Source organism: Palaemon carinicauda, chromosome 13 (genome assembly GCF_036898095.1).
Source record: "Palaemon carinicauda isolate YSFRI2023 chromosome 13, ASM3689809v2, whole genome shotgun sequence".
NCBI classification, from domain to species: Eukaryota; Metazoa; Arthropoda; class Malacostraca; order Decapoda; family Palaemonidae; genus Palaemon; species Palaemon carinicauda.
The window spans coordinates 100,968,484-100,995,961 of NC_090737.1; the positions used below are offsets into that span (position 1 = coordinate 100,968,484).

Genomic DNA, 27,478 nt, shown 5'->3' on the forward strand with positions numbered 1-27,478 from the left:
ATTACCAGTGATCCCCAGAGTGCAAGAAGCCTTTGCACCATGCAAGGATATAGGGACCACCCTGACCCTACAACTTGCCCCTGGTGACTGAGCATGTCTGATAGAACATTCCTCTTGTCTGGAATGAATCTTGTAGACAACTTCGAAGCTGTTATCCACTACTCAGATGTGCCCCTGTTGTGCCAACTCCCAAAGACTTCATGAGATAGTCCCTCCTAGCTTGTTGATGCAAGTTAAGACTGTAATATTATCGCTCATCATAACTACCGAGTGCCCCCATCAAATTGTTGGAAAGATTGTAGTGCTAGGAACGCCACTGGCATTTCCAACTGGATAATATGGGTTCTTTTCTTCTGTGGACAATCGACCTGATACAATATTAATTTCTCAAGAGTGACCCCACCCCTCCTTGGATACACAAAGGAACAGAAGCATCTCTAAAGGTGGAGAGTTCAGTGGAATTCCAATGGTGAGGTTTTCATTATTCAGACACAAGAAAAGGTCATCTCATACTTCGTGTTCCCGTGAAATATAGGAAAGATTCAGAAACCACTTTAGCAAACGCTGACGATTTCAGTGTAAAACAAGTTTCTCTAATGAAGAAAGATGTCTTAGAAGAATTGCCACCAACAAGCTGAGAGTTCTCGCTAAAACAGGTCCACAAAAAAATATGAAGTCTTCCTATCTCGTGATAGAATGCATGGTACAGTACTTGTTTACATGCTTATCCCTTTATTCTAGAATGAGAAAGCAAAGGAATTAAAAGTCAAAATTAGAGGAAGCAAGAGTATTTATGTACTATTAGTGGCTGAAATAAAGAGTGAGTGTCTAGCTGACAGAAAGGTGGGCAGGGTTTCCCCTCCACCTTCTTCTTTCGACCTTATTAATAACACTGTAATGCGAGGTCGGTCGCTCGCTCGAGTAGTTAAGTACCTTGTTAAATCATAACAGCCATTCCAGCTTTGCTGAAGTCATGCTCTTATTAAAGGATGATGGTTTGTACTCATGTATGAACAAACAAAATGTAAGTAGTCTTGAAAACTTTTCAACACAGCATATTAATATTAACTAAACTACAACCCTAGTTGGAAAAGCAAGATGCTATATGCCCACAGGGACCAACATGGAAAAATTGCCCAGTCAGAAAAAGAAATAAGGAAATATATTATAACAAAAGTAATGAACAATTAAAATATATTTGAAAAACAGTAACAACATTAAAATATATTTCATATTTAAATATAAAAAGACTTATGTCAGTCTTGTTCAACGAAAAACATTTGCTGTAAGTTTGAACTTTTCGAAGTTCTACTGATTCAACACAGCATATCAATATTAGCTAAACTACAACCCTAGTTGGAAAAGCAAGATGCTATATGCCCACAGGGACCAACATGGAAAAATTGCCCAGTCAGAAAAAGAAATAAGGAAATATATTATAACAAAAGTAATGAACAATTAAAATATATTTAAAAAACAGTAACAACATTAAAATATATTTCATATTTAAATATAAAAAGACTTATGTCAGTCTTGTTCAACAAAAAACATTTGCTTCAAGTTTGAACTTTTTGAAGTTCTACTGATTCAACTACCCGATTAGGAAAATCATTCCACAACATGGTCACAGCTGGAATAAAATTTCAAGAATGGAGAAGGCATGATTATTAAGAAATAACTGCATTCCTAGTATTACAAAAACGATGGAACTGCCCCAGAAAATCTGAATGTCAAGGATGGTCAGAATTATGAGAAATCTTATGCCACATGCATAACGAACTACCTGTAATTGAACGACGGTGCCACAGATTATCTAGATCAGGAATAAGAAACTTAATAGACCTTAGGTTCCTGTTCAACAGACAAAGATGAGACTCAGCAGCTGAAGACCAGACAGGAGAACAATACTCAAAACAAGGTAGAATGAAAGAATTAAAACCCCTCTTCAAAATAGATGATCACCAAAAATCTTACAAGACTTTCTCAATAAGCTATTTTCTTGTGCAATTGAAAAAGACAGACCTGATGTGTCCCTCAAAAGTAAATTTGATGTCGAGAATCGTACCTAAAATTTTAAGTCAAACAGATTTAAAGAAATATTATCAATGTCGAGATACGGATGATGAGGAGCTACTGTCCTTTACCTACTCACAATCATACTTTGAGTTTTGTTGGGATTCAACTTCATAACCCCATATCTTACACCATGCACTAATTTTAGCTAGATCTCTTTTAAGGGACTCTGCAACCCCAGATCTATATGGAAGGCAACGGTTTAAAAAAAAAAAATTAATTCTCTAATGCATTTCCCAAACATAAGTCCAAATTATATCTCAAATGTACCACCAGAACTAAGTGTAATGTATACTCACATTCAAGCTCTCTAATATTCTTGTTGGGAAAGTCACTGGATACATTTGCAAGACCAGGTTTACCATTCCTTTTGAAACCCACTTCTGTTGACTTTGCCGTGGTAGGTTCACATCCATCCATTCGCCTACGGCTAATTAATGCATCACGCTGAGCTTTCCTTCCCATTCGAGTATCAATAGCACGAAGAGCACGGCTGTCTTCTACTGAAGAGAACTGTAACCCCTTATTCTTGTACCTGTAAAAAATTTTACAAAACAGTAATGTACAAAAGTACTAAAAAAGTAAATTACACCTATTCAAATAATACTTTAAACTAAATAGATTAATAAAACTACCTAACAGCTACGATGGAGAAAGAATTAATGAGGTAGAATCATTTAAATATTTCAGAACTATGATCTCTAATGCAGGGTCTTTAGAATTGGAGTTCAACGAAAGATTGAAAAGAGAAATGGTATTTTCATTATTAAATTTTTTATCATACTTACCCGGTAGTTATATATATAGCTTACGTCCCTGACGTCACGGCAAAAAATTAAAAACTTGTGCCAATCGCCAATTAGATAGCCAGGTGTACCACCCCTGTGCCCTAGCGAGGTACCTGGGAACCATTCCAGGAACCCTCATATATTCCATGCCTCTAGTCTCTTAGAGGGGAGGGTGGGACTTAAATTATATATAACTACCAGGTAAGTATGTTCAAAAATTTATTTTATAATGAAAATACTGTACCATTTTTAAACATAAGACTTACCCGGTAGTTATATATATATAGCTGATTAACACCTTTGGTGGAGGGTTAGAGACAGCTAGTATATCTGGAATTCTGCTTAAGAGTTAATTAAAACAAACTTAAGGGTTCGTACCTGATAAGGAAGCTGACTTCAATGATTCTCTGCCTCATTATGTCTGCTAGCCTTATGAGATCCAGCGGTCCTCCCAGGGGGCTGAAGATCTCGTAGGGACAGTTAAACCGGTGTATATACCTCATTATGACAGAACCTCCTCCAATAACCAGTTCCGGGCGCTCTTCAAGGAACAAAATTGACCACCTGACTAAAATCAATGATTTTGGAAGACTGACACAAGCTCCACAAACAACCATAAAAACAAATAAAAGTACCAAGAGAAGAAAAGGTTATTGGGATTATGGGAACGTAGTGGTGGATCCTTCACCCACTACTGCACTCGCTGCTACAAATGAACCCAGAGTGTAGCAGTCCTCGTAACGAGTATGAACACTTTTCAAATAATATGAAGCGAACACAGATTTGCTCCTCCAAAAGGTTGTGTCCATTATGCTTTGCAAAGATCTATTGTCTGAATGCTGCCGACATTGTTACTGCTCTGACTTTGTGAGTCTTGACCTTTGAAAGACCAAGGTCTGCTTCATTACAATGTATATGTGCTTCCTTAATCAAGAGCCTGATAAAAAATGACAAGGTATTTTATGACATTTGTAACGAGGGCTTTTTGACTGAGCACAATAGAGCTTCAGAATTGCCTCGTAAATCTTTTGTTCTATCCAAGTAGCATCTCAGAGCTCTTACTGGACATAAGACTCTTTCCAACTCCTCGCCAACTAAATCCGCAAGATTTGAAATCTCAAACGCTTTGGGCCAAGGTTGAGAAAGGCATTCATTTTTGGCAAGAAAGCCTAATTGTAAGGCACAGACAGCCTTACCATCATGAAAACCAACGTTCTTGTTAAACGCATGTATTTCACTCACTCTTTTGGCTGTTGCGAGACTAACCAAAAATCAAAAATTTTAAATAATTTTTATTTTTCCTAACATACCGAGAACTACATTCTTGGAGTCACTTGTGATCTCTCAATCTCGACCAAGGTTTTTCCCGCCGTTACCCCCCCTACTCCGTTCTATATAGGTTTACCCCCGCCGCCAGAGAATGCGCCCTGAGGGCAGGATTAGGGCAGGTCACTGCATCTCTGGGTCAGCATCCCCATTAAGTTCGTCGCTTAGCCCAACTTGGCAATGGAAGGATGGCACTCGGGGACGGAAGGGAGGGCCATTACCCGAAAAGTAGTTCACGGTGAGTATGTTAGGAAAAATAAAAATTATTTAAAATTTTTGATTTGTTCCGACACAAATACTCACCGAGAACTACTTTTCTTGGAGACTTATACTTTAGGAGGCGGGAGTGCTATTCTGCCACTTGACTCGGCACATAGTGCCTAGAGGGTTATGGAATGTGGGGCCTATCAGAGAGCGGAGTGAGGGTAACTGCAGAACCTTACGCTATTATCTAAACTCACCTCTTAAAATTTCTTCTGGTGATTTTCTCCTGAAGAAGTCGCGAAGAATTTATTCACCGTTGGGGACATCTTCTGGCCTACCGCTACACAGTTTGGAGGGCGGCAATGACTGTCCCAATGGAGAACCCGTCCAAGGATTTTCTTGAATAATCCTTGAGGTAGTGGGCAGTAAAGGTCGACTGGTGCGACCAAGTGCCTGCTTGCAGGATCTGACCCACTGCCATGTTTCTCTCAAAGGCCAAGGAGGTGCTCAGACCCCTGATGTCATGGGGGCGGGGAGTGCCTGGCACTGCCATTTTATCCTCTTCATAGGTTCTAGCGATGACTTGTCTCAGCCAGAAGGAAATGGTGTTCTTGGAGACTTGTTTCTTATTAACACCTGTGGAAACGAAGAGGTTCTTGGTACCTGGTCGGAGATGAGCCGTCCTTTCCAGGTACTTTCTGAGCGTCCGCACTGGGCATAACTTCAAGTCTTCTGTATTGCCTGTCTTGGGAATGGCCGGAATTGAGAAACCTTCAAACTTCGGGTCCCAGACTGCTGGGTTCTGAGTCTTCGCCACAAAGGAGGGTACGAACCTGAAGGACACTTCTTTCCACCCTTTGGAGTGCGCAACGTCGTAAGACAGACCATGGATCTCGCCCACTCTCTTCGCCGAAGCCAAGGCTAGCAAGAAGACGGTCTTGAGGGTGAGGTCTTTGTCCCCAATATCTTTCAGGGGTTCAAAGGGAGGACGACTTAGCATTTTCAGGACCTTGGCCAGGTCCCACCTGGGCACTCTCCTAGCTTGAGGAGGGCAGGACTGCTCGAAACTCCTAATCAGCATCGCTATGTGTCTCGAGGTCCCCAGGTCGATGCCTTTCAGGAGGAAGACTTGGCCTAAGGCGGCTCGTACTCCTTTAATGGCTGGGATTGACATTCCTACTTCATCCCTAAGGTACACTAGAAACTCAGCTATGTCCGGGACCGAAGCTTTAAGCGGTCTTATGTGTTTCTCCGAGCACCACTTCGCCTGGTATACCACGGTAGAGGATTTTCTCAGGTATAGGGACATTCTCTTAGCTGTGGCGGAGGAGTACCCCTCCTTCTTCAAGAGCCGCTCGATAGTCTCCAGGCGTGAAGGCGAAGAGAGAGAGGGTTGTCGTGGAGCCTGAGGAAGTGAGGTTGACGCAGGAGGTCTGACCTGGCGGGCAGAGGCCAAGGTGGTTGGCTCGCTAGGTCTTTTAGATCCGCGAACCACTCTCTCTCCGGCCACCAGGGCGCTACCAAAGTCATCCTTAGGTTTTGGGAGGCCCTTACTCTGTTGAGTACTTGCCTTATCAGCGTGAAGGGGGGAAAAGCGTACACGTCCAAGTTGTCCCACTTGTGCTGGAAGGCGTCTTCTAGGGCTGCCTTTTGGTCTGGTACCGGGGAGCAATAGACCGGTAGTTGGGCGTTGAGCTTTGTTGCAAAGAGGTCCATCACCGGGGAGCCCCAGCGTTGAATGATGAGTCTGGCTACCTCTGGGTGTAGAGACCACTCTGTCCCCACTATCTGACCCATTCTGCTGAGGCCGTCGGCTAGCACGTTTCTCTTCCCGGGGATGAACCTTGCTAGCAGCACCACCTGCTGCTCGTCCGCCCAATGTAGGATGCTTATGGCGAGGTCGCACAGTTCCTTCGATCTCATGCCCCCTTGCTTCTTTATGTAGGCTACTACCGTGGCGTTGTCGCACATTAACGCCACGGTGTTTCCCTTTAACCGACTTGCAAAGTGCAGACATGCCTTCTGGACTGCTCTTAGCTCTAGGACATTGATGTGGAGATGCTTTTCGCTCTCCGACCAGGTACCGCTTGCTGTCTCTTCCAGAAGGTGGGCCCCCCACCCTTGGTTGGAGGCGTCTGTGAACAGGAGGTACTCGGGGGGACAGGACCCGAGGGGCATCCCCTTGAGGGAGTTCGCCTGGCAGTGCCACCATTCTAGGGAGGTTCTCGTGTCTGGAAGGATAGGAATTAATGCCTTCTGAGAGCCTGTCTGGGACCAGAGGCTCTTGAGGTTCCATTACACGGGTCTGAGCCTCATCCTCCCTTGGGGAACCAGTTTCTCCAATGAGACCAGGTGACCTATCAGTCTCTGCCAGTCTTTCGCCCTCCTGGAATGTTCTGACAGGAACGGCTGAATGATGTGATTGAGGTTCCGTATCCTGTCATCCCCAAGTATCCCTTTCGGTTGGATGGTGTTAAGTTCGACTTTTCCAGATTGATTGATTCCCAGATTCCTGCAGAACTGGAGGAGGTTTCTCCCTTGTTCCTCCAAGAGGGCCTTTGAGTTGGAAAGGAGCAACCAGTCGTCTAGGTATCTGATGAGACGGATACCCCGTTCGTGAGCCCACACTGAGACTGTCGCGAAGACCCTCGTGAACACTTGAGGGGCCGTCGACAGGCCGAAGCAAAGGGTCTTGAACTGCAGGATCTGGGAACCCCATTTTACCCGGAGGAACTTCCGACTCGACGGGTGGACAGGGATCTGGAAGTATGCGTCCTTGAGGTCGACCGTCATCATGTAATCTTTCTCCCTCAAGGACATCAGGACGGATTTTGGGGTGTCCATCTTGAAGTCCGTCTTCTTGACGAACTTGTTGAGGGCCGACAGGTCTATCACGGGTCTCCACCCCCCCGTTGCTTTCTCCACCAGGAACACGCGGCTGTAGAAGCCTGAGCCTGGGAGAAGGACCTCTTCCATGGCCCCCTTCTCTAACATGGAGGAAATCTCCCCTTGAAGGGTGGCCCTTTTCATCGGGTCCCTGGGGGCCAACCATTCTGTCTGGCTGGCTGGAATAAGAGGAGGTGGGTCCGCTATGAAGGGGAGCTTTAGCCTTCTTTCAGGACGGACACCGTCCAAGGATCCGCTCCTTGTGTTTTCCATGCTTGCCAATGAAGTCTGAGGCATCCCCCAACCCGAGGCTTGGGCAGGAGTAGGGGGCCTCTCCCTCTACCTTCTCCTAGAGGGGCGGCCTGATCTGCCTCTCTTCGAGGCGGAGTAACCCGACCTGAAGGAGCTGGCAGAAGCTGGTGCTCCTCTGCTGAGGAGTTGTTGTCCAGGAGGAGGAAGGGGCGTCCCTCCTCGAAGAGCTGGGGGCGGCCTGAGGAGTCACGGCGCTATCCGAGGCTGATCTCCTGTATGGCGGCCTTCTAGATGACGCTTGTCTGGGGACGTTGGCCTCTCTCTTTTTGGACACTTTCTCCATTAGAATTTCCAGCTCTTTTAAAGGGAACAGAGACTCACCCCCCAAGGGTAGGCTACGCACAGCTCGGGCCTCCCTGTCTGGGATCTTCCTCGACATCTTAGATAGAACCGTGTCTCGTTTCCTTAGTACCCAGTTGGCCGTCAAGGCGAGCGCTTGGTACGCTAGAAACTTCAGAGTTTTCCCCCCCGGAGGTGAGAAGGTCCGTCAGGAGACTCTGCTGCTCTGGATCTTCGGGGTCGATGGAGGCTTGCACGCTCACTAACGTGGAGGCCCACCAGTCCAGCCATGAGGAGACGTTAACCAGGTCCCTCGACATCTCCTCCATCATGGCGGCTTCTGTAGGCGAGAAGGAAACGGGGGCTGACGCGGCCCTTTCGTCCGAGCCGCCTTGACCCAGGATGTCCAAGGCCGGGTCCACTCTACAGGGGCCTGGGCGCCGCCCTTCAGGAATGTAAACCTTCCCTTGTGCCTTGAGGCCCTGGAGCAGTTTCGAGGCACTCTGGGACTTGGGGGCTTCCGCATTGCTGGCCACTAAGTTGTCTATGTACTCTTGTCCCAGTACTAGGTCTGGGGCAAGAGGAAGGGCCAGGGAGGACTTCGGAAGGGCGTCGTGATGAGTGATTCTCAGGAGGCTTGATCTCCAGGAATTCCCCTTAGGTGCCGAGGGTTCTGTAATCCCATGGCGCTTCCTGATGAGGCCCACCACCCTTCTGTATGCGGAGTCCTCCGACGGGGGAGCTTCTCCTCCGTCAGCCGAGGTCTCGGCCTGGAGCGGGGGCGCCGGGTTGCTTGTTCGGTAGACCGGTCGTCCCGCTCTTGGGTCCAGGGGGGCCGACCTGTAACCGTAGGGAGCTCCGTAAGAGGGTAGATCTCGCTGCAAGGCGGGTACCACCGGCTCAGGGAGGGCCCTCGGTTGCCCCAAGGCTCTGGAAGCGGAAGTCACGGTCCCGGTGGGCTGACCCGACAACGGGAACCGATCCTTCTTACTCGATGACCGCACCAGCTGGGCTGGTTCGGTCAGGCTGCCTTCAAAGAAGTGCGTTTCCCCCGCTGGGCGGGGTGAACCGGAGGCCTCGAGGACTTATGCTTCTGTGAGAGGTCTTTCCTGCGTGGCAGGTCGCGCGGTTCTAGGCTGTGCGTAGGGAGCGGCAACCTAGACGCACGTTCACTGGAACGAGAGTCTGGAGAGTGGAGCCTCTTGGACTCTCCTGAAGGGACGTAGACCCAGGCGCCGCCGGGAGAGGCATTTCTCCTATACTTACGGGAGTGGGAGCGGGGGCGCTTCTTGCTATGTCGCGACCTTGACCTAGAGTGGGAATGATCGCTTTCGGACAGCTCCCTCTTCCTGCGCCGTTTCTCCCTGAATTCTCCCCCGGAGGATGAGTCTATCTCTGACGAGTCCGAGGGCGCCACGTTCCTCGTGTAACGGCTGCCCGTGTGATCCGTGGGGGAAGTTCTTCGCCGCCGGACGTCCGAGATTGAATGTTGGAGGAAGTCCTCAGGAACAGCCGTGGAGATCGTCGGCACCGAGTCTACTCTATCCATGCCAGGGGGCCAGGGGTCCAGGGTCACGTCCATTCTTAGCGGTGACCTCCCTGGTGTCTTCGGCAACTTCCACCCGAAGGCATCGCTACTCGGACGGCGAACTCTAGTTTGGCTGTCCTCTGGCGGGGGAGAGCCCGACGCACCGGCCCACGAGGGCGGAGGAGACTCTGAAATCACAACACTGCCCCATACGGAGTCTTCCGAGGACGCGTGGTCCCCTACCACGAGGCCTGATTCACCAGAAGCACTACCGGACCCTCCGTTAGCCCTAGAGGGGCCTGCCCTTGGTCCTTCCCTCGCACTGGGTTCACCGGGAAGAATGCCTTGACTAACCACAACACTGGGGGGTTGTTGCCCTCTCCTCTGCGAAGGAGACGGAGAAGCCGAGGCTTCGTCGGACCGATCACTGGCCGACGGTAACGAAGAAACGCCACTAACTTTCCTGGGGGAACGCTTAGAAGATTTCTTCTTTTTGGTACCGTAGCGTACCCACTGGATATCATCCCAGCTTACGCACTCCGGACACGTGTCCGCGGAGGAGCAAACTTTCCCCCTACACGTGGAACAAAGGGAGTGAGGGTCTACTTCTGGTTTAGAGAGGAAAGCCCCACACGACTTTCCAGCTCTAGGACCAGGGCAACGTCGCACATGCTCCATCGTTCGCACACGAAAGGCACAACACTAGCGAGTTATAAGTACACTGGGATATACGCAGGGAGAACGCCGCACTGTAACACTTGCGAATAACGCACTACGCAAAAAACACAAGTCCCCACGCTGGAAACACGTGGAACACAAACGCGCCAAAGGATCGAGAGAGCGAGAAGAGTGAGCTGTGTACAGCTCACGACCAAGGAACTTAATGGGGATGCTGACCCAGAGATGCAGTGACCTGCCCTAATCCTGCCCTCAGGGCGCATTCTCTGGCGGCGGGGGTAAACCTATATAGAACGGAGTAGGGGGGGTAACGGCGGGAAAAACCTTGGTCGAGATTGAGAGATCACAAGTGACTCCAAGAAAAGTAGTTCTCGGTGAGTATTTGTGTCGGAACAAATAAAGTTTTCATAGTAAGGTCCTTCATAGAAGCTGAACCCAATGGCTCAAACCTGTCGCTCATAAGAAACTTCAATTCAATATCCAGATTCCGGGCTGGTGAATCTTGGTTTCGTTGCTTTGTAGTCTCAAAAGACTCAAGAAGTTCTTGCAGATCCTTATTGTTTAGAAAGGTCTAGGTTTCTATGCCTGAACACAGTCGCTAACATGCTCCTATATCCTTTAATAGTCGAGGAGGAGAAGTTGCACTTCCTTCGAAGGTGGAGCAGGAAGTCCGCAATTTGGGCTAGAGGTACTGGATGAGGAAGGAGAGTTGACTGTACACCACTCTCTAAAAACCTCCCACTTGGATTGATAAACTTTGATAGTTGAAGTTCTTCTTGCTCTTGCAATGGCTTGAGTTGCCTCCTTCGAAAAGCCTCTAGATCTAGTGAGTCTTTCGATAGTCTGAAGGCAGTCAGCTGAAGAACGTGGAGATTTTGATGGAATCTTTCCAAGTGGGGTTGTTTGAGTAGATCTACTCTTAATGGAAGGCTTCTTGGAGTGTCTACCATCCATTCCAGTACCTCTGTGCACCATTCTCTTGACAGCCAAAAGGGGGCCACTAGGGTCATTCTGGTCCCTTTGGATGTTACAAACTTCTGTACCACTTTATACAGGATCTTGTATGGTGGAAAGGCGTACAGATCTAGGTTGGTCCAATCCAAAAGAAACGCGTCTATGTGGACTGCTTCTGGATCCGGTACAGGAGAGCAATACGCCTCTAACCTCTTTGTCTTTGATGTTGCGAAGAGATATATGCATGGTCGACCCCAAAGACGCCACAGGCTCTTGCAAACTTAAAGATGGAGCGTCCACTCTGTCGGTAGGATCTGCCCTCTTCTGCTGAGGCTGTCTGCCATTATGTTTTTCTCCCCTTGGATGAACCTTGTTATAAGGATAACGTTCCTCTCCCTTGCCCACAAAAGGAGATTCTTTGCCGTCTCGTACAGAGATATCGAGTGAGTTCCCCCCTGCTTGGCAATGTAAGCTAATGCCGTCGTGTTGTCGGCATTGACTTGAACCACTTTGTTGGTGACTGATCCTTCGAAACTCTTGAGGGCTAATAGAACTGCCAACAATTCCTTGTGATTTATATGCAAGTTCTTTTGGTTCTCTGACCATAGTCCCGAAACTTCCAACTTGTTTAGGGTTGCTCCCCACCCTGAGTCCGAGGAGGGAAGCATAACCTTTTGCGTTAGGTCGAGACCTTCCTGGAACTTGTTCGGTTCGTCCCACCACCAAAGGCAGTCTTTGATGGAGTTCGCAATTGGAATAATCACAGTCTCTAGGTCTTTCTCCTTGTTCCAATGGCTGTTGAGATGGAACTGGAGAGGACAAAGGTTCAGTCTTCCTAGGGGAACAAATTGTTCTAAGGAGGAGAGGGTTCCTACTAGACTCATCCACTTATTTGCTGAACACATGTTATTGCTTAGAAAAGATTGGAGTTTCAACCTGGCTTGCTCCATCCTTAAAGGAGATGGTAAAGCCCGAAAAATCTGACTCCGAATCGTCATTCCCAAATAGAGAATCTCTTGAGATGGAATCAAGAGAGACTTTTCCTTGTTGACAAGGAGACCCAGTTCTTTTGTAAGGTTCAATGTTGTCTGAAGATCCTTCAGGCAGTGATCGTATGAGTAAGCTCTGAGAAGCCAGTCGTCGAGATACAGGGAGGCTCTAATGCCCCTTGAGTGGAGGATTTTTGCTACATTTAGCATGAGCTTCGTAAAGACCTGTGGGGCTGTGCTGAGGCCGAAGCATAGGGCTCGAAATTGGAAAACTTCTCCCTTGAAGAAGAATCTCAGGTAAGGCCTGAAGCTCGGATGTATTGGGATGTGAAAGTAAGCGTCCTGGAGGTCTAACGAGACCATCCAGTCGCCTTTCCTTACTGCAGCTAGAACTGATTTCGAAGTTTCCATTGAGAACTTCGTCTTCTGGATGAACTTGTTCAGCGCACTCACGTCCAGGACTGGACGCCATCCCCCCGAGTTCTTGGGTACTAGGAACAGGTGGTTGTAAAAGCCTGGTGAACATATATCCTATACTTTTTCTATGGCCCCTTTTTCTAACATGAGAGACACTTGGATAGTCAGAGCTTGTCTCTTTGCCTCCTCTCTGTATCTGGGAGAGAGATCCACAGGAGCTAAGACCAAAGGAGGATTCCCTAGAAAGGGGATCTTGTAACCCTCCTTCAAGATCTGTATAGACCACTGATCTGCTCCTCTCTTCTTCCATGCTTGCCAGAAGTTGAGTAGTCTGGCTCCTACTGCCTGATGGCGAAAGCAGTCAGACTCTATTTTGCCCTGCTCTGAAGCCTCTCCTCTTATTCCTTCTAATGTCAGGTCTGGAGCTACCCCTGCTAGAAGATCTCCCTCGAAAGGGCTGGGAAAACTTGGGAAAAGAAGTTTCTTCCTTAAGTTTGCGACTGGTAAATGAGGGTGGAAGAGCTTTTCTGGCTGTCTTAGAGACCAGATCTTGAGTAGCCTTTTGAGTCAAGGCCGACGATATCTCCTTAATTAGTTCTTGTGGGAACAACAAGGGAGAAAGAGGCGCATACAACAGCTCGGATTTCTGGAAGGGAGTAACCCCCAGAAAAAGAAACGAGAATAACTGATCCCTTTTCTTTAGAATGCCTGCAGAAAAGAGCGCTGCTAGTTCGTTGGATCCATCCCGCAAAGCCTTGTCCATACAGGACATTAAATGGACTAAGGCAGAGGTATCCCCCTCTTTAAAAGTAGTGACTTTTTTACCCAATGCTCCAAGAGTCCAGTCCAGGAAGTTAAAAACTTTGAAGGCTCTAAATATGCCGATGTAGACCAGAAGATCTTGGTCTTCCTCATGGCCGACCGACGAGGAGCGTCTACAAAGCTTGAGAAATCTCCCTGGGCAGAGGCAGGTATCCCCAAGCCGAGAACTTCTGTCTCGTACCAGATACTAGACCTGGAGGCTAGTCTAGCTGGAGGAAAAGCGAAAGCTGCTTTCCCTAAGGCTTTCTTAGACTGCATCTAGTCACCCATCAGTTTTAGAGCCTTCTTAGATGATCGTGATAAAACCATCTTGGTAAAGCGAGCCTTCTTAGAAGCCTTCCCAAGAGTAAACTCGGACGGTGGCGAACGGGGAGCCACTGGCACAAAGAAGTCTGAGTCCTCGTCTTCTGACACTTCCTCAAACTTCACAGGAGAAAACCGACCTTCGATGTCCTTCTCTGATAAAGTTCCATCGGGAGTAACAGTGTTGAGAGCAGTATCCTTCTCGAGAATATCCTGAGTTCCGACAGCAACAGAAACAGGATCATTGCGAATAATATCAAGCGGGCGTGATACTTTTGGCTCAGCCAAACGCTCACGATCAACGCGATCGGAACCAATGAGTTCCTGAACTTGAACTGCGTTAGTGTCATCTTGGAAAGAGTGAGCCTCATCATCATAATCAAGACTAACATCTGAAGCGTCTGAAATATGGTAAGAGGTAGGGCGTTCAGGATCGTATCCTGAAAGGCGCTTGCCGTCGCTTTCTAACAAGCGTTCAGCGCTGCAAATCGTTTGCCGCTCAACGACCTGTTCGGCTGTTTGCCGCTCAGAAACACGTCCTGGAGGACATTCACTAAGGTAACTTGAAGAGCGGAAGGCGTCCTGAAATCTAGGACATTCGACAGCCTGTTTCCCAGGACGTTCGGCAGCCTGTTTCACAGGATGTTCGGCAGCCTGTTTCAAAGGACGTTTGACAGCCTGTTTCGTAGGACGAACGGCATCCTGCTTCTCAGGACGTTCGGCAGCCTGTTTCGAAGGACGTTCGACGTCTCTCTTTGAAGGACGTCTGAGCACAAGATCTGACCGTAGGATCTCCTTGCACTTGTAAGGGCGTTCTGTTCCTCGTAGTAAAGCGCGTTCGACATTAGGGCAGTCAACTGCGGACTTGGGTGATCGTCAAGGATCACGTCCTAAAGGACGTTCAAGGAAGCTAGCAGGAAGCTTAGAGCCTCGACTACGAGGACGTTCGACATCATGAACTGCCGTGCGCTTAAGGCTACATTCGGGAACACGTCCTACAGGACGTTTCAAAACGTGCTGAGCAGTTTGCTCGCTATCTCGATCCTGACAAAAACTGTCACGTGTGTCAGCTTGAGGTTTGTCGCTACGTTGGTAGTTCTGCATGAACGACGAAAGTCTGCTTTGCATCTCTTGTAGCATGCCAAAATTAGGATCTGAACGTTGTAATATCGATGATGACACCACAATGTTCTCCTCATCGCTCAGGGGTACAGAGCGCCTGGACGGTGAAAACCAGTCTGAAGGCTGCGTGGGCGCCTAGATTGAGGTTAAGCCTGGTCCTGACTGCATAGTAGGATCCTTGGTAGCGTCCGACGTCCTATAAGGACGTTTAATCGGAGAACTTTCAAACGACTCTGGTGTATCCCAATGGCTACATCTAGGCTGCAAACTAGCTGGACGTTTATTGGCCTTATCAAAGGTCCTCTTAAGAGGTCTGGAAGCAAGCTTCCAGCCTCTTTTAGGCAAGGCGTCATCCGAAGACGACGAGAAACACTTAACCTCACCTTTCCATTGGTGAAGGTGAACGTCCTGGGAAGCGCCCACAGGTACGTTCGAGGAGACGTCTGCTCGTGTTTTAAAGCCTCTCGTCTCTTTTCGCCGTTCGACATTCCTTCTCCCAGGGGTTGGGGAGCTTGGAAGAGGTCTAGGACTAAGAGGACGACAGACACGAGCAGGCGCACCCTCCACTGCACTTTTCGCACTTTCACCCTTCAACTGCTTGACGTCGGACATCAGCTGGGTTCTGTCCGCTGCAAGCGATTCCACTTTAGCGGCCAGCGCTTGAATCGCAACCAACATATCTTTGAGCGTCGGCTCATTAGCAGTTACAGGAGCGCGATTAGGATCTTACACTACAGGGGAAGAAAAAGGATTAGTGACATGGGAAGAGGAAAAGTCTTTAGAAGAATGTGAAGAACTTCGTCTCAATCTATCACTTTTGAGTTTACGTCTATTCCTGTCAAACTCAATACATTCATGCTCTGATAATAGAACACACTCATCACAGCGATCCCCCAAATCACATTCATTACCTCTGTAAGCAACACAGAGAGAATGGGGATCAAGAGATGCTTTTGCCATTCGGGTCTTACACCCACTACTCACACATAACCTAAAAGTTATAGGGGGGGTGGCCATTTTGAAAAATTAAAGAGAAATCAGACAAGCAAGGGTCAAAATTTTCTAAATTCAATCGAATTAAAGAATATCCAATAGCGAGATCAAAGTTTTGTACTTCACCAAAATAAGATCAAAATTGACGAGCAGAATATCCATGCGTCGCCGCTAGCGACGGCAGGGAATATATGAGGGTTCCTGGAATGGATTCCAGGTACCTCGCTAGGGCGCAGGGGTGGTAAACCTGGCTATCCAATCGGCGATTGACGCGAGTTTTGAATTTTCTGCCGTGACGTCAGGGACGTAAGCTATATGTATAACTACAGGGTAAGTCTTATATTTAAAACATTAAAATACTATGGTGAGCAAAGAATAACATTTGTAAAGAAGCTACTTGTTGTACACATAAGCTTTTAGTTAAACAACATAACGAACATTCATGAAAGAAGCCACCATGTAGGCTGTTATTCGCAGGATACCTTGCGAATAACAAGCAATAGACATGATTCGATTGTACATGTAGCTACAGTACATACTAGCAATCACGCTTATACAAACAACTATATCGTGCGTACAAGAAACTGCTGGTACATTACTAATAAGCATAAAAATATTGGGAGCATTTGTATATCAGCGGCCATTTCCTCCCGTGTGGATTAAAAATGGACATCAACTAACCTAAACTTTACCCCTTAACCTAACCTACGTTTGCCAGTCACTACGACCCTCAACCAGTACGGCCCGAGTCACTTCGGCCTTCGACCCTAGTCACTACGGCAACCCCCCCCCCCCCCCTTAGTCACTTCGGCGAACTCAGACTAACTACCCTAGTCACTTCGGCTGTCATTAGAAAGAGTATTTTTTAATGAAAATTGGTATTCATTGGTGACCTTGCATTAATATAAAATAAAAGAATATATATATTATATATATATATATATATATATATATAATATATATGTATATATATTATTTTTTCTTTATAAGGTTAGACAGTAAAACATGTTGATAGAAAGAAAAATGATATTTTGATTATAAAATAAATTTTTGAATATACTTACCCGGTGAATATATAATAGCTGGCGTCTCGGACGGCTCGACAGAAACCAAAATCTCGCGAGCGATCGCCATGAAGGTTGCGGGTGTGACCACCAGCGCCGACTATCGGCCAGATACCACATATACTTGTAAACATCTCCAGTTCTTCTCATTCCGCTGGGTCTCTATCGGGGAGGAAGGGAGGGCCTTTAATTTATATATTCACCGGGTAAGTATATTCAAAAATTTATTTTATAATCAAAATATCATTTTTAAATATTAAACTTAGCCGGTGAATATATAATAGCTGATTCACACCCATGGTGGTGGGTAGAGACCAGTATTAATACAATAAAGGCGTATATGCTCATGAGTTTTTGACAATTATATCATAACAAAACCCAATTAAATATAGGTACCTGGTAAGGAAGCTGACTCTGACGATTACTCTGCCTTATTAGTCCGCTTTCCTCACGAAGCCCAGCCATCCTCTCAGGATGCTGAAAGACTCCCAGGAGCTGTTATATCCAGGGCGACCACCCATACAACAGGACCTCATCAAAACCCTTAATCTAGGCGCTCTCAAGAAACGACATTTGACCACCCGCCAAATCAAAAAGGATGCGAAAGACTTCTCAGTCTTCCGTACAACCCAAGACAAGATTAAAAACATTTCAAGAGAAGATTAAAAGGATATTGGGATTAAGGGAATGTAGTGGTAGAACCCTCACCCACTACTGCACTCGCTGCAACGAATGGACCCAGTGTGTAGCAGTCCTCATAAAGAGTCTGGACGTCTTTTAAGTAAAATGAAGCGAACACCGACTTGCTCCTCCAAAAGGTCGCGTCCATAATACTTCGCAGAGATCTGTTTTGCTTAAAAGCCACGGAAGTTGCTATCGCTCTTACTTCGTGCGTCTTGACCTTAAGTAAACAACGATCTTTTTCACTTAAGTGAGAATGTGCCTCTCGGATTAAAAATCTAATAAAATACGATAAAGCATTTTTAGACATAGGCAATGAGGGCTTCTTGACGGAGCACCATAAGGCCTCAGACCCACCTCGTAAAGATCTGGTACGAGCTAAATAAAACTTAAGAGCTCTAACTGGGCACAGTACTCTTTCAACCTCGTTGCCCACGATCTCTGATAGGCAAGGTATATCAAAAGATTTAGGCCAAGGACGAGAAGGCAGTTCATTTTTGGCCAAGAAACCAAGCTGAAGCGAACATGTGGCTTTATCTGTAGAGAAGCCGATGTTTTTACTAAAGGCATGGATCTCACTGACCCTTTTAGCCGAAGCCAAGCACACCAAAAAAAGTGTCTTGAGGGTGAGATCCTTCAGGGAGGCTGAATGCAATGGCTCAAATCTGTCGGACATGAGGAACCTTAGGACCACGTCTAAGTTCCAACCAGGAGTTGACATACGGCGCTCCTTAGAGGTCTCGAAGGACTTAAGGAGATCTTGGAGATCTTTATTATTGGACAGATCCAAGCCTCTATGTCTGAACACAGAAGCCAACATGCTCCTGTAGCCCTTAATAGTGGGAGCAGAGAGGGAGCGAACATTTCTCAGATGCAGGAGAAAGTCTGCAATTTGGGCTACAGAGGTACTGGAAGAGGAAATGGATGATGACTTGCACCAATCTCTAAAGACCTCCCACTTTGACTGGTAGACCTTGATGGTAGATGTTCTCCTAGCCCTCGCAATCGCTCTGGCTGCCTCCTTCGAAAATCCTCGAGCTCTTGAGAGTCTTTCGATAGTCTGAAGGCAGTCAGACGAAGCGCGGGGAGGCTTTGATGAAGACTCCTTACGAGGGGCTGCCGTAAGAGATCCATCCTTAAAGGCAGACTCCTTGGAACGTCTACCAGCCATTGAAGTACCTCTGTGAACCACTCTCTCGCGGGCCAGAGGGGAGCAACCAACGTCAACCTTGTCCCTTCGTGAGAGGCGAACTTCTGCAGAACCCTGTTGATGATCTTGAACGGCGGGAATGCGTACGCGTCCAGGTGAGACCAGTCCAGCAGGAAGGCATCTATGTAGGCTGCCTCTGGATCTGGGACTGGAGAGCAATAGGTCGGGAGCCTTTTGGTCAAAGAGGTCGCAAAGAGGTCTATGGTGGGTTGACCCCAAGTCATCCAAAGACTCTTGCACATGTCCTTGTGGAGGGTCCATTCTGTGGGGATCACCTGACCTCTCCGACTGAGACAGTCCGCCAAGACGTTCAATTCCCCCTGGATGAACCTTGTCAACAGTGAGATGCCTCGATCTTTTGACCAGATGAGGAGGTCCCTTGCGATGACGAACAGTGTGTGGGAGTGAGTGCCTCCTTGCTTGGAGATGTACGCCAAGGCCGTGGTGTTGTCCGAATTCACTTCTACCACTTTGTTTCGTAGAAGACTCTCGAAACTCGTCAAAGCCAAGTGAACAGCCAACAGCTCCTTGCAGTTGATGTGCAAGCTCCTCTGATCCGACGTCCAAAGACCCGAACATTCCAGACCATCCAGTCGCTCCCCAACCCAAATCCGACGCGTCTGAGAAAAACACGTGGTTTGGGTTCTTGACCGCCAGGGACAAACCCTCTCGAAGACTTGTGCTGCTGTCCCACCAGTTCAGGCACGTCTTTACTGGCTCGGAGATCGGGATTGAAACAGCTTCCAAAGTCTTGCCCTTGTCCCAATGGGAGTCTAGATGGAACTGGAGAGGGCAAAGGTGAAGTCTCCCTAGTGAGATAAATTGTTCCAGGGATGACAGAGTCCCTAGGAGGCTCATCCAAGTTCTCACTGAGCAACGGTCTTTTCTCAGCATGAGGCGGACTTTGAGCAAGGCTTGATCTATCCTGGTGGCAGACGGAAAAGCCCGAAAAGCTAGACTGCGAATCTCCATCCCCAAATAGAGAATCGTCTGGGAGGGATTCAGTTGAGACTTTTCTAAGTTCACTAACAGTCCCAATTCCTTTGCAAGATCCAACGTCCATTGAAGGTCCTGCAGACAGCGATGACGGGACGACGCTCTGAGTAGCCAGTCGTCCAGGTACAGGGAGGCTCGAATTCCCGATAAATGAAGAAATTTTGCCACATTCCTCATGAGCCTCGTAAAAACAAGAGGAGCAGGGCTGAGGCCGAAGCACAGTGCTCGGAACTGGTACACCACATTCCTGTATACAAAACTTAGATACGGTTGAGAATCCGGGTGTATAGGAATGTGGAAGTACACATCCTGCAGGTCGAGAGAGACCATCCAGTCTCCCTCTCTGACCGCTGCTAGGACGGACTTCGTGGTCTCCATCGTAAATTTTGTTTTTACAACAAAAACGTTGAGCGCACTGACATCCAGCACTGGCCTCCAACCTCCTGTATGCTTGGGGACTAGGAAGAGACGGTTGTAAAATCCCGGTGATTGAAGGTCCGAGACTTTCACCACCGCTCCCTTCTCTAGCAACTGAGACACCTGCTGATGTAGAGCTTGTCTCCTTGACTCCTCTCGATACCTGGGAGAGAGGTCTAAAGGAACTGTTACTAGAGGAGGTCTCCGTACAAACGGTATTTTGTACCCCTCCTTGAGCAACAACACAGACTCTCGGTCCGCACCCCTCTTCTCCCAGGCCTGCCAGAAGTTGTTCAGTCTGGCCCCAACCGCTGTCTGAGGACGTGGGCAGTCAGACTCTGCCACGGGAGGACTTGGATCCTCTCCTCTTGCCTCTTTTACTGTCGGCACGAGCGCCTCCCCTACTGGGGGCTCTGCCACGAAAGGGCGGGATAAACCTCATCGCTGGGGTATCGATCTTGGGTCTTACGACATAAGACGATGAAGGAGCAGCCTTGCGCGCCGACGTAGCCATCAGGTCGTGGGTATCCTTCTGCACCAGTGAAGCCGCAATATCCTTGATCAACTGCTGAGGAAACAAGGCAGATGACAACGGGGCAAAGAGAAGCTCCGACCTTTGGCAGGGAGTTACTCCTGCCGAAAGGAACGAGCAAAGAGTCTCCCTCTTCTTCAGGACTCCTGCCGTAAAGGTAGCGGCGAGCTCATTAGAGCCATCACGGATGGCTTTGTCCATGCAGGACATAATAAGCACGGAAACATCATGGTCGGCCGAAGAGATCTTCCTGCTTAAGGCCCCTAGTGACCAATCTAAGAAATTAAAACTTCGAAGGCCCTGTAAACCCCTTTGAGGAGATGGTCAAGGTACGAGGAGGACCAGTAAATTTTAGAGCGTCTCATGGCCAGGCGACGGGGAGAGTCTACGAGGCTTGAGAAGTCTCCCTGGGCAGAGGCAGGAACTCCCAAGCCGAGAACTTCTCCCGTGTCATACCAGACACTCGCTCTAGAAGCCAGTTTAAAAGGAGGGAAAGCAAAGGCTGTCTTCCCCAAACTCCTCCTGGTGATCAACCAGTCGCCTAGCAAACGTAAAGCTCTCTTAGAAGAGCGAGAGAGCACTAGCTTAGTAAACGAAGGCTTCGAAGTAGTTAGGCCTAGCGTAAACTCTGACGGAGCCGAACGAGGAGCAGCAGTTATAAAATGGTCCGGAAAAAGATCATTAAAAATCAGCATGATTTTTTTAAAGTCCATAGAGGGCTGAGCAGCTTTAGGCTCCTCTCCGTCTGACAAAGTCCCCAAAGACATATCAGTAGGAGGAGGATCAGCAACTTCCTCATCTGAAGGAACCTCGTCCGACAATTGCCGAGTCTCATGAAAAGGAGAGACCTGCCGCGGCGGCAACGCTTGACAGGCAATGTCAACAAGCAAAGGAGCAGCAGTAGCAGTAGAGGAAGCGACGTCACGCCGCTGCTGAAAGGACTGAAATCCTTGTGACTGACCAACAACAACAACTGAAGTTGATTGACGCTCGACGTCACGTCGGAACTGCCTTGACTGCATAGACTGAGCAGGCAAAACAACCTTCGACTGCGGTGATTGACGCTCAACGTCAAGTCGAGGCAACTGAGCCGGTCGGCGAACGTCAGGTCGGGGCTGCGGCGGCAGCGGCTGAACGTCAACACGAGACTGCGGCAGCGGCTGAACGTCAACACGAGACTGCGGCAGCGGCTGAACGTCAACACGAGACTGCGGCAGCGGCTGAAAGTCAACACGAGATTGCAGCGAGGGAGGATCCATGTCACGTGACTGACGTGAAAAACTACTGACATCACGTTTCAAAGTACAAGAAACGTCAGCACTAGCGTCAAACGGACGAGTAAATGCTCGTTTGGGCGGCTGACGGCCAGAATCTCGTTCACCATAACGGCGACTCGAAAGCGAAGGATCATCGTGAACCTGCTCAACGTCATACTCCTCCATAAGGAAGGCAAGCTTAGTCTGCATGTCCTGCAGGACAACCCATTTAGGATCAACGGGAGTCGGAACGGGCCGAGACGACGGTAACGTCTGTGTTGGCAAAACATTGCCTTTACCGCGACCCTCGGACCCCGTGTTACGTTTGCGTTTAATAGGCGAACAGTCTTCCGACGACTGCAAAGGGTCAGAGCTGTCCCAATGGCTACAGCCAGGACGCTGGACCTGTCCTGAAGGGACTGACTTTCGCTTCAAGGGTCTAGAAACCTTGCGCCAAGGTTTCTTTTGCGAAAAGCCTTCGGATGACGAGGAGAACACAGTCTCACCCGTCTTATGGTAAGGGCGATCTTGACGAGAAACGTCCGATACCAAAGAGGGAACGTCTGTACGTTGGTTAAAGCCTCTCGTCCCCTCAAGTCCTACGACATTACTTCTCCCTGGTGCAGGGGAGCCTGAAAGAGGTCTCGGACTAGGGGAGCGACAAGCACGAAAAGACAAACCCTCGGTCGCAACACTAAATACACTTTGCGCACTTATCACTTTATCACTACGATTTTCTGATTTACCACTCTGACACTTCAATAACTTCACATCTGACATGAGTTGGTTACGGTCCGATGCTAAGGACTCAACTTTTTCGCCTAAAGCTTGAATCACAAGAAACATATCCCGCATGGACGGTTCATGAGTGCTAGTAGGGGGTTCAGGAACAACTACTACAGGGGAAGGATTAGGTTCAGGGGCATGGGAGGAGGAAAATTCCAACGACCTAGAGGAGCTTCTCCTCACCCTATCTCTCTCCAGCTTACGAGAATATTTATCATATTCAAGCCAGTCGAATTCCGACAAGACCACGCACTCATCACACCGATCTCCTAATTGGCAGGATTTACCCCGGCAATTAGAACAAACGGTATGTGGGTCGAGAGAGGCCTTGGGAAGACGTTTGTTACAATCCCTAGCATTACACTTGCGAAATTTAGGTCCAGGGATAGGAGAAGGGTCAGCCATATTGAACAATCAGAGAAAATCCAAAACAAATCCAAAGTCATCAACAATAAACACTAGCCAAAAGAGGGTTTCAAGAGTTTTAATTGAAGAAAAAACACCCGTCACAGCGAAAGCTCAAAAACAACCAAAATAAAGTACTTCACCAAAAAAGACGAAAACTCAAGGTCATCAGCGAGCGGAATCAACTTGTCGATAAGACCGACAGAGAAGAACTGGAGATGTTTACAAGTATATGTGGTATCTGGCCGATATTCGGCGCTGGTGGTCACACCCGCAACCTTCATGGCGATCGCTCGCGAGTTTTTGGTTTCTGTCCGAGACGTCAGCTATTATATATTCACCGGCTAAGTTTAATATTTAAAAATATATTTCATTAAAAAAAAATAGCAATACAACCAGAAAGTATGGGTCATACAAACTGTACAGATTATAGTCGCGCAACACAAATACAGGAATCTGATATACAGTACAGTATACATATATTTAGATTTAAAACTTATGATCTAAAATCTAATATACAGTATGTATAAAACTTAAGATACAATATATAGAACAGCATTTATTTGGAAGGTTCATTTGTACATAACTTAGAACATGCTTTTAAGAGGTGATTGGTGGTAATTTTGTTGTCTTCATACCGTTTCCATAAGGCAAATATTTTGCCTTGCACTGCTCTAAAAATTTTTGGCTTCTTTGTACAATAATGGTACTAAAATATAAAATGGAATATGAGCTGCCTGCCATACCATTCAACTTTCTGTGGTATCCCTCTACGTCAATGTTGGAACTGATACTCTGGCCAAATACAGTCCAGTCACTTGGTGCCCAGAATCCACAGATCCAAGTTTCTTTAATATAATCCATTAAATTTCTAAGTGGTCCAGGAGGCACTCGTAACTCAAGCTGTTCAAATGTTGTTTTTGAGTGTTCCTCAGGGAGAAATGGAAATTGACATGTGCTCTCTCAGAGTCAGAGGGAGAGAGAGAGAGAGAGAGAGAGAGAGAGAGAGAGAGAGAGAGAGAGAGAGAGAGAGAGAGAGAGAGAGAGAGAGAGAGAGAGAGAGGTACCATTGTAGTTCTTATATTTAAGTTACCATCTTGGGAGGCCGTAGTGATTGGGGTTTACGGTGAGGGAGGCCGTAGCGACTAGGGCCGAAGTGACTAGGGCCGTAGTGACTCGTTCCCTAACCTACAAGCTGTGTGCTTACCTACTTAGAATACTGCCATGTTCTAAGTAAGCCATAATAATACATACCAGCTGCCGCTATTATACATACACCCCAAATATTGTAAAAGTTACTGCATTCTGGGTCAGGTTAGGTTGGAGGGTCCAGAACCACTTGGTCCTAAGTAGTCTACCATAAAAAATCAATCGATAAAACTTTACCTATAAGGAAGCTACTAACATAGCACCTTACTAGGTCAGGGGGTGTATGTATGATAGCGGCCACCTGTATGTTTGATTACAGCTAACTTAGAATACGGCAGTGGTAGGGGGGTCGCAGGGGGGCATTAGGCCCCCAGTTAAGTAAGTAGGTAAGGATACGGCTTGTAGGTAAGGTTAGGGGGGAGTTTAGGTTAGTTGATGTCAATTTTTAATCCAAATGGGAGGAACTGGCCGCTGATATACAAAGGCTCCTAGGTCAGTTTAAGTATCAGGGGTGGGAATAATCGGTGCACCGTAGTGGGAACAAGAGTTTTCAATGTTTATAAATGATGGTGCACGGATAAAGATATACAATCTAGCCTACATAAAGTAGATACCAAATGGCACAAGATAACCTAGATTTGGTCGTGGCAAGTCATTAAAATTACAGTATCCTGCGTCACTATTGCACTTGGCTACAGAAAATAAGTAACAGAATCATAACAGGATCTAGGATCTACTTTCCGCTGGCTTGAGAGATCAGCAACTTCTGGGAGATAATGTTTAGCCGATACAGTAGGGTCTAGCGTAAGCCATGTCTGTTACATTAGTATTGGCAATTTTAAACCCAGTCATTCTCACTAAAAGCGTTAAAATTAGCTAATTTCGACTTCAAGCTTACTTTGTTTTGGGGTACGTTATTACCGATGAGTTAACGGTACAAGCAAACATGTTTTAATGCCTTTCGACGTAATCAATCGTTTAGAAATACCATTAAGTGCAATAAATCGTTTAAATATCAACTTACTTCCTTCCTCTATCCATTTTACACCAAAAATAGTCCCCGATGAAGAAGAAATAGACGAATTGTCGTGCACAACACACTCCCAGCACCACGATAATTTTCTTTGAACTGCTGCCTGACTGTTTTGATTTTGAACCGACCAATCAGCGCGAATGTTTAAGTGGTTCCGTTCTTCTTAACACATAATAAAAATTTATATTTCCATCGTTTGTCTGAATAATCTCAAAATAAGGACAAAATATAACATTCAGTAACTAATTTCTTTATTTCAAAAATAAAATAGGGACAAAATATAACATTCATTAACTAATTTCTTTATTTTATAAATAAAATAATGACAAAATATAACATTCAGTAACTAATTTTTTTATTCTATAAATGAAATAAGGACAAAATATAACATTCAGTAACTAATTTCTTTATTTTATGAATAAAACATACAATCTAATACTACCTGAAATTCATCCAATACACCGACGTGTTCATTTGCATCAAACGATATATTGTGGAATTTGTTGGGGAATTATGCAATACACAACATTCAACTTTCGGAAGAAACGGAAAAATGTGGGTTGGAAATAAATACAGAGAATAGCAATATTATATTATACAACATAAAGGATTAGGCAGATCACATAGCTGCGAATCAAAGTAGTACTTAGGAATTAAACTAGATGGTAAGCGGAACAATAAAACCACAGTAAATGGAAATGAGGGAAAACGACAAAAACTAAATAACCCAAGGTTTGGAGAATCATAGAGAAAAGTCCTAATAAATTACTATTAAGAAAAATGTTTTGGAAAAGCATCGCGTTGCCATCTATCATGTATGGATCAAATATAAACTTGACGGAAACTTTGCAGTCGAGAATTCGAGAGAAAATACGTAAAGAAAGTGGAATCGGTAAAAACTGAAAGTACATGGGTAGAATACAAAACTGCAATGTGCCAGTATAATTGCCTACTCCAGATAAAAAAAAAAGCGAATACAATAAGAAAAAGATCCGCGAAGCAGCAAGACATAAATAAGTTATATCGTCTCCTTAATGGTAAAATTAGACATGCAAATGAAAAAGGCTACCAGCGGGCATAGTGACCAGAAACTTGCAAACAATTTTCTAGATTTCTTTAAAGACAAGATAGAAAATAAAATTAGGTCGTTTACAAATATGCAACATCTGAATAGTGCTACACCAGATGGTATAGGTCCAACTCGGCCCATAACCATCTCGGCCCATTCAATGTAACCAACTCGGCCCATCGCCTGTGCCAAGTCGGCCCATTTGAGATTGCCAACTCGGCCCATTTTTGACAGGTCAGATCAGATCAAATGAAGTCGTCCAGTATAGCTTTTGCAACAGCACGCGCACAGCAATATCACGCAATGATAGGTGTAAAGATTTTATTATTCATTTCCAAACATTATTTAATGGCTATAATAACAACTGCATTTAGAAACAATTATTGGACAACTCGTTTCCCTAAACATTATAAATCCTTTGGTTGTTGTTATAATTGTTTGAAAAGAAAGAAATACTGAGAGAGAGGGGACCGGATGGAGGGAGATACACACGCACACGTACATACAGAGAGAGAGAGAGAGAGAGAGAGAGAGAGAGAGAGAGAGAGAGAGAGAGAGAGAGAGAGAGAGAGAGAGAGAGAGAGAGAGAGGCTGGTTAGGAACCTTCTTTACACAAGCACTTAAGTGTCTTTTAAGTGCCTCATTGCCTCATTGTAATAGTTGTTTCGTATATGTAGTTCAAGGCTTTGAATAATTTTCGAAACTGAACCATAGCTTATATAATTGATATGGTTACGAACCTACTGCTAGACTTCAAGCAGCTAGGACAACATGGCTGACCAGTGCTTGATTATGCTGTGAAACTGTCCGTCCCCGTCAGGTAAGAAGATTTACCTTTAAAGTAAATAAATATTACTCCAATGACATATATTTTAATTTGTATAGAATTTTGGCATTATGCCAGTCACTGGGGTACTAAGGCCATTCAGCGCTGAAATAGAAATTGACAGTAAAAGGTTTGAAAGACGTAACAGGAGGAAAACCTCGCAGTTGCAATCTGAGACAATTGTTAGGTGTTTGTGGACAGTAAGAAGGAAATGTCATATATTAACTTTGTACTCACAATGTCATGTGTAACGTGTTCTTTACATATGACAGGAAGCACTGCAATGTGATGGATGTAGCTACTGGCAGCATCGGACCTGTGGAAGTGGGATCACCCGGGAGCAATACAGGGCTGCTGTTAAAGAAGGTTATATTGACTGG

At 46.4% G+C, this 27,478-nt stretch overlaps 1 protein-coding gene across 1 annotated transcript in view; it reads right to left on the minus strand.

Annotated features, from left to right (window-relative positions):
* Positions 1–25,319, minus strand: part of LOC137652349 (uncharacterized) — a 119,544-nt gene extending 94,225 nt beyond the window's left edge. Inside the window, exons 1-2 of the mRNA XM_068385707.1 lie at positions 25,195–25,319; positions 2,373–2,608 (exon numbers count right to left, since the gene is read on the minus strand). Of these exons, the coding sequence (XP_068241808.1) occupies positions 2,373–2,608; positions 25,195–25,211 (253 nt within the window). The 5' untranslated portion in view covers positions 25,212–25,319. The remainder of the gene's footprint in view (positions 1–2,372; positions 2,609–25,194) is intronic.
* Positions 25,320–27,478: the final 2,159 nt, after the last annotated feature.